This window comes from Palaemon carinicauda, chromosome 4, assembly GCF_036898095.1.
Source record: "Palaemon carinicauda isolate YSFRI2023 chromosome 4, ASM3689809v2, whole genome shotgun sequence".
NCBI lineage: Eukaryota > Metazoa > Arthropoda > Malacostraca > Decapoda > Palaemonidae > Palaemon > Palaemon carinicauda.
In genome coordinates this window covers 150,437,670-150,446,240 of record NC_090728.1, presented here as the reverse complement: position 1 = coordinate 150,446,240, position 8,571 = coordinate 150,437,670, and the positions used below count along the sequence as shown (strand labels likewise).

Here is an 8,571-nt window from a genome sequence, read left to right as displayed (position 1 = left end):
ATACCACGTTTTTCGCCCACCAACTCACCCGACTCTTTGTACAATGCTGCCCAAGGAATTTGACTCTTCGACACACGCCACCTCAATGAAACTGTCACCCCATGCCATCGGAGAAGTGTTCACCCAGTTCTATCATGCCAAAGTTCATTTTCGCAAAAAGGGAATGACCTGCTTAAGTAGCAAATCAGACTAAGTCCATGTGGCGATCCCTATGGACACTTTCCCAGAAATATCTGACTGGCTTTGCGACCAAGGAAACTCCCCAAAAAGAGTATGAAGCCCTCAAAACATACCCGTATAGCCCAGATTTTATAGCTCTAGCAACATCCATTAACGGACCAAAAGGCTTCGCTTATCTTCAGGGAAATGACTAGTATCACGCGCCTGCAATGTGCTGCAAACGGCCCTCCTCAGGAGGTGAACTTTCTCTTTGCCCTTTTGGGTACGACACCTACTCGGACTTGTTCACACCACCATCCCCATTGTTGATACCTTCCCCGTGAAAGACCCAATAACTGAAGTCGACACCTTTTTTGAATAACCACTTCGCCAACTTCAAGACCTCATTCAACATCTCCATTCCAGACGAAGAGGACAACCATTCAACACTAACCGAAGCTGATGTGAATATAGTAGAACATAGACACCCGCCCCACGACAGAGCTGTCTACTACCCACATATGCCGCCCCTCGCTTAAGCCTTAACCACCGACCTGTACAGCCACTTTCTGACGACCATCAGCTGTAGTTCTACCATTCCAGATTCGGGGCTGCTGCGAAGAAGTGAGTTGACGCTTATCAATGGCCAAAAAAACTTGTGAGTAGGCCATCACTTGTGGCGGTGGCCTACCCTGTCAATAATCTTTTCTTTTTACATGATGTAGGTACAGGTGTGCGATTTTTGGTGGACACTGGTGCTTATTGTTCACATCTACCAAAGTCACGCTCCAGGACACGTCGTAGTCATTCTAAGCATTCTGATGTCATCCTAGTAGCTGCCAATGGATCTGAGATCTCTACCCAAAGGTATGTGACACTCACACTGTCATTTGGGAGCATCAAATACCATGGGAAATTCCTTGTTGCCGACGTAACATTGCCACTACTTGGGGCGGATTTCCTCGCACGTTTCCACCTTGATGATGTTAGATATCGACACTTAGTCAACGCAGACTCATACTCGTCGACACCTCTTCAACCCACCACCTCCGACATTTCCTCCATGAAGGCCTCCACCCACCCATCTTACATCCAGAACTTCGCCAAACGCCCATGGTTCTTCGAGAGAACGGGGTCCCCTGTGTTTGCCAGATTCAGACGTTTGACAGCCACTAAACAAACATTTGTCGAATTAAAATAAATGGGACTTTGCTAAAAAGGCCTAAAGCGTAAGGTCGTCACTCTTACACATCATCCAGAAGTTCTGAAAGTTACTTGATTTAATCTATTATGACATTACCTGACATCTCTCTCTCTCTCTCTCTCTCTCTCTCTCTCTCTCTCTCTCTCTCTCTCTCTCTCTCTCTCTCTCTCTCTCTCTCTCTCTCTCTCTATTAAAATCTTGCATTTCCATAACGTCAGGGCAAAGATGTAACTGATCATTTTTAAAAAGCTATAAATGTTTATAGATACGAACCAGGAAGGACATCATTTCATTCTATCCTATAACAAACTAATATAGACATTGATACCTTTCCCATCACTTGAATTTTCTTTATGCAAATCACCTGATATATAAAATTTAACGATTCCAGAAAGGGATTTGATAATGGAGACACTAACAAAACAAGAGAGAGAAATAAAAGAGGCTAGCCAGATCAATATTGTAAATATATATATATGTATATATATATATATATATATATATATATATATATATATATATATATATATATATATTATATGTATATATATATACACACACACACACATATATATATATATATATATATATATATATATATATATATATATATATATATATATATATATATATATATATATATATATATGTATATCTATGTTTATATATGTACACATATATACATATACATATGTGAGTGAGTTTAATATATTTATGTATATAATAGAATTACAGAAAGGCTTACTTAAAAAAAAATATTCTGGTAAACAATACATATAAAAGTCTCTATATATAATCTTGAGAAACGGTGAGTCATCTGCTCTGCACCAGACGTTTTTTAGATGTATTTGTTTTGAAAATATATTTGACATAAACATAGTAGAAGGAATTAGACACAAGTACTCTCACATTACGTAACCAGTTACGAAAGAGCAAATAAATTAATAAAATAATCTTCTTCACGACTGCTAAACCAATTTCCACTTGCCAATTCTCACGCACGTTTGTGCTTTCACATAGAAAACTGCACATTATATCAAACAAACAAATAAATAGCAATGACAGACTTTTTCTGGAAGAGGAGATAGAGAAGAATATTGCTTTGTTTTCAAGAAATTGAATTGAACTTTTTGTGTATTTGACCAAAGGTTTTTTATTCAAAAGTTTATGGCAATCCAACACCGAAGAGCAAATTCCTTTCCCTCATTAATTTCTTTGTCAAATGGCTAATGATAAACCATATATAGGATCTATCACTTCCAGGAAAATATTCAGTATCAAAAAGGTCAAGTGAATTGTCATAGGCTCAATATAAAGTGTAAACATAAATCCAATTTGGTTTCATATTTCCGTGATCTTTATCAGCTTTGTTTTTAAGCAGAACGAAGTTGCTGAACCAAATTTAAGGTTTTCATTACGTTTGATGAGTGAAACTAAAAACTACTTCAAAGGTTTGTTTGGGCATCACTACCTGACATCCAATCACACAATTATTTTATAATCTCTATAATCCTATTTTTCATAATAAAATCCAATTTGTTTGGAAAATCTATATTTTTGTTTTCAGTTCTGACTTAATCGTTCAGTTTTAACAACATTAACACTATCATTAGATTATTTATTTTCACACACGAAATTTTAGTTCTATTTAGGGACTTCTTTGGTAGTTTTCCTATTTCAAGATAAGACGATGGTGTTGCCTTGAGATACACAATTGCAGTCAAAATATCGCTCGTAAAATTATTGGTAAATTGGTCACATAATTTGTCGTAAGGTTCCATTGCAAATAGAATCGAAACAGAGATCAACGCAGATTACAAATCTGAATTTCTTAGGGGGTAAGTAAGCCTCACAAATTAGTCTGCTTTGAAAAACAGATGAAGTTCTTGAAGAAATCGACCTCAGTCCCCATTATTCGTAACAGCTTTTTATCTTACGATCATCGTTAATACATCAATAGTAACTAATGTTTATCCTGAAATGTGGAAAATTCCGTATGTAGTCCCTGTCTATAAAAGTGGAGATAAAGATTTAGTGGGCAATTACAGGCCCATCTCACTGCTGCCTGTCCTGTCAAAAATTCTAGAAAAAATAGTTGCTAAACAATTAACCTCATATTTAGAATTGCATAAGCTTCTTTCCAAAACTCAACATGGTTTTAGACCTAAATTATCTACTGAGACTGCATTACTTCAGCTATCTGATAAAATATACAACAATATGGAAAATAAGAAGATTTCTCTACTTTTGCTTTTGGACCTATCAAAAGCTTTTGATAGTGTTAGTCATGAAATTTTACTTAGAAAATGCGAAATGTTGAACATTGATACAGCCTGGTTTCGAGGTTATCTTAGCAACCGCCATCAAATTGTTAAAATAAAAAATACTATTTCTTCCACCAAACTAGTATCATTTGGAGTTCCACAAGGTTCAATTCTGGGACCAATTTTATTCATTATATTCGTTAATGACCTAGTTAATTACCTGCCCCACTGCTTTGTGGTTCAATATGCCGATGATACGCAAATTCTTATTGAAGGTGATACTAACGATGTAGAAGCTATCGTGGAACGAGCTAACAACATATTATCTATGGCCAAAGTTTACTTTCAAAAAAATGGTTTGTTATTAAATACTGCGAAAACACAAAGTATCTTTATAGGAACAAGGCAATATTTAAATCGCATTAATCCGAATCTGACAATAAATTTTGAAGGCAGTCAAATCAAACCCCTAAGCAGTGTTAAGAACCTTGAGGTTTACTTCGACAATTATATGACTTTTGAGACACACATAGACAAGATTCACAGGAAAGTTATGGGAACCTTAATATATTTGAATAGAGTGAAAAATTATTTTGTACCCAAAACACGCTTAATTGTAGTACAATCTTTAGCTCTAAGCTTGATCAATTATTGTCTCACCGTCTGGGGGTCAGCGAATAATAAGCACCTGAGTAAAGTACAAAAACTACAGAATTTTGCAGCTCGTGTGGCCCTTGGGACGGTGAGTAAATATGATCATATCACTCCGCATCTAATAAAACTAGGATGGTTAAAGATGAAAGAGAAATACAGATATGATGTATGTATTTTAATTTTTAAGATTTTAAGAGGCATTTTACCAGAGTGGCTATATAATCTTCAGACTGTAAACTCCATTACCAGACAGGCTAATGATTTGTTCGAAGGGAGAGTTCGAACTGATATGGGATCGAGAGAGATGACAGTGAGGGGTCCCAATTTTTGGAACAGTATACCAGTCTCTTTAAAGGAAACTAATTCGTTACCGTCTTTTAAATACAAATTAAAGAAACATCTTTTAAATGGTATTTGATCTTTATATATCTAATATTTAACATTTTAGCTACTTATATTTATATATATATATATATATATATATATATATATATATATATATATATATATATATATATATATATATATATATCTAGAAATGTTTTAATGTGTTAGTTTAATTTTACCTTTAAGCTTTAAAGATTTTTATGATGTTTTATGGTTTTCGATGTTTTAACAACTTATATTTCTATCTATACTTTTAACGTTTTTGGAACAGTGTACCAGGGTCATTAAAGGAAACTAATTCGTTACCGTCTTTTAAATACAAATTAAAGAAACTTCTTTTAAATGGTATTTTGATCTTTATATTATATCTAACATTTAATATTTTAGCTACTTATATTTATGTCTCTATTTAAAAATTTTTTAATGTATTAGTTTAATTTTACCTAAGAGCTTTAAAGATTTTTATGATGTTTTATTGTTTTAACAACTTGTATCTCTATCAATACTTTTAACGTTCTAATAATACGGTTTTTTATGCTCTTAACGTTTTAAATGCATATGTTTCTATCAATACTTTTAGAACCATTGTACATTTTGTTTTTTCTCCTGACTTTTATAAGACTCATGATTATAGTTTTAAATGCTTTTTTTATCATTATTATTATTATTATTTTGAGTACGTATATTTTTTATCAATACTTTTAAAACTTTTATATTATGTTTAGTTTCTCTGTGTACTTGATGCTATGTATTATCCTTAACATGAATATTAATACCCAATGTATAAATTGGAAATAAAGAATTATTATTATTATTATTATTATTATTATTATTATTGTAGAAAAAATGGAATCGTAAGCTCATTTAATTTGTGAAAAATCATGCAAGCATTTCAAAAATGATTTTACATATTTTTTTTTTATAAATTTCGGAATAGAAATGAATAGAATTTCCAAGGTCTTGTGAAATCCTTTCATATCTGATTATTTTCTTAAGTACCACATAAAAGTCTCTTAAAATGGAAAATAATTATATCGTCATTTTCTTTATCTATTTCTATTGTTACTTTTTTACACAAACACCACACAAACAGACACACACAAACACACACACACCATGCGGACACATACATACAAACACAAACAGGAACAATTTGGGTGAGCCTTCTCGTGTTTGTCCTCTCTTGTTCTGGTTCAAATTACGAAGCCATCACAGTTACATTTCCCTTGGCAAAAGTAATTAGAACTTGGGCAGGTAATACCAGCTGATGTCAACAAAAAGGATTTTCCCTGAAATACTCAGCCTTGTGTTTCAGTAGTAAATTGCTTGTTATTATTATTATTATTATTATTATTATTATTATTATTATTATTATTATTATTATTATTATTATTATTATTATTATTATTATTATTATAATATATAATATATATATATATATATATATATATATATATATATATATATATATATATATATATATATATATATATATATATATATAGCAACGAAAATTAATAAACAGCTCACAGTCTAGCAAATAGCCCTGAGCAATGAAACTTCGGACGATGGAAGAAAAGTTTTCCCAATTCAGAAAAACCGAAATGACTAGTACATACAACACACAGCTGTTGTGTCTGAGAAGAATAATGGCCGCCACTTTCCAAACCTAGGAAACTTTTAACTTTAACAACATAAATAGATTTGGTATCCTAAATAAGATAGGTCCTTCAGCGCCTCTTTATTTCTTAATTTCTATTTTTTTTTTTTTTTTTTTTTTTTTTTTTTTTTTTTTTTTTTTGATAAAATATTTGAATCACAATCAATCGATTCATTAATATGCCCTTTTTCATTCGTTGGAATTTTATGGTTGTAGGTTTATTACTAAATTGCCCACCACTATTACTCAGTAAACGGTACTCCAATATTTCATCATGTCAATAATTTAGCATTTACTCGAGTACCCCAAATAACCGGAAATAAAAAACCAAAATTCATTCATTCAAAGATTTCTTTTACACAAACTCTTTCTTAATAAAAAAAAAAAAAGCTTAGTATGATATCATAACCAAGCACTTAAAAGAATGGATAATAGTATTATGACATTATTTTCTTAATTACATATACATCAACATAATATTTTATGCACTAGCCATCTTGCAACAAAGACCTACTTTTCGTATTTGTTTAAATTTCTACAATTTAGTTTCTACCTTTATCTTTTTAAGTTATTCTTGTGATAAATGATGTACACATCATTCACCTCAGAAGATCTTACCTTTTTTATGCTATTCACATTCAACGTCAACTATTTTTCTACATAAAGGAGAATTGACTCAAAAATGTAGTTATATTTAAGGTTTTTCTTCCTTTTGTGCTACCGTTTTCTTTCAGATATTTTTGCAATCATCCTACTGCCTTCCTTGTTCTGTCTATTCAGAAGCGCTTCTCTTCACTTATCCGATCATTTCTGCTACATCTATCTTTAAATGTTTATACAAATCTGCTTCTCAGCATCCGTCGTTTATTACTACATACGTTTATTATTATATTTATGAGTTACATCTGATCGCATTGCATTACTTTTTCCAACATTAATTTTCAACTTTCTCTGTTTCAGTACTTTCGAACTCTGAAGTATTGACATAGAGTGAAAGATGACTTGATAAGAAACAGTATGCGGAGATGAACTGGGTTTTGTGTTTATCTTCATATGTTAGTTCATTTGTCTGTTAGTAAGATAATGCGTCTCCTGTGAACATCTCAAAATGATTTTGATAAGATGAACAATGACCTTGCTTTGAATTCAGACTTGAATCTCATTTCTTTTTATTCGTTTTTCTCTGATTACTTACTCATATGATATTTAAAAGTTCCGGCATACACAGATTTAGAAATCAACTTGGATATTAGCATTCAAATTTTTTTTTAATTTTCGTTTCGTTCTCAGATTAGAAAAGTAGTTTTTCTAATTTTTACAAAAGGGATCGTAAGATCTATATATAAATAGATATAGATATCTATTTCTTGTAGATTCTGATCAGAGATCTAATTTCTTGATAAGAATTAGTACTCCTTATGGCTAACACTGACGGAAGCAAGGACTCTCTCGGTACTTTTTGAGTTTTCTACTTAGTAACAAACTTAAACATCGTAAGGAAATAATTTGTGCCACGTAAACATTGACATATTTAAACAGGAAAATCATGGTAACTTTTCCTGAACTATAGGCTGTTTGTCAGAATGGTTTACTTCGAAACTAGAAACTCTTCCTTTCAAAACTTCTTAATGAGCCGTAAATTATTTTAACCAAAAACTGACTACTAAAATCAAATTATTATTCTAAAACGAAGACAAGAGGAAACTGCAATCGGTCAAGAACTAACAAATGTATAAAAATTTAGTTGTTTATAAGGCCATAGAAAATAAACATTTCTTATCCCTGGCCATGAAACAGAAGGTGGCAAAAGGTCGTAACTGGAATAGCATAATTGAATTACCTTTGTTCACCATACCACATTAAAGGTCGCTCATCAATGGCAGAGGCAAGGGTTAGTGACAATGCCACAGCAAGACAATGCCGTAGAGACTGACCATATATACAGTATATATGAACACCGCCCAAGCCCCCTCTTCACCAAGCTAAAACCAGGGAGGGCCAGACAATGGCTGCTGATGACTCATCAAGTAGATTTAGAGGCTCCTTCAAACCCCCCATCAATAGCTCACAGAGATGGTGAGGTTGTAGATACTATAAGAAACTGTTGAGCTAAAGAGGATCTCGAATCCCCGTGCAACAGTTTGCCAGGCTTGAACGTTTTCAATAAGTTATTAGTCACTAGTCCAACAGCTTCAAAATTTGGCCTTTGACCTCTTATGTTCTTCTGAGGAACAATATAGGAT

At 32.5% G+C, this 8,571-nt stretch overlaps 1 protein-coding gene across 1 annotated transcript; it reads left to right on the top strand.

The window, feature by feature from the left end:
• The first annotated feature begins 366 nt into the window (after positions 1–366).
• LOC137639701 (uncharacterized) lies at positions 367–1,360 on the top strand. Its single transcript, XM_068371949.1, has 2 exons — positions 367–442; positions 885–1,360. Exons 1-2 carry the CDS (start codon positions 367–369, stop codon positions 1,358–1,360), a joined length of 552 nt encoding a protein of 183 aa, XP_068228050.1.
• The last annotated feature ends 7,211 nt before the right edge of the window (positions 1,361–8,571 follow it).

Bases quoted from the DNA above. Each gene is read 5' to 3' on its own strand.
- LOC137639701 (XM_068371949.1), top strand. From the start codon at position 367: ATGACTAGTATCACGCGCCTGCAATGTGCTGCAAACGGCCCTCCTCAG. The intron at 443-884 runs GTACGACACCTA...TACATGATGTAG, and splicing joins CTTTCTCTTTGCCCTTTTGG to GTACAGGTGTGCGATTTTTG.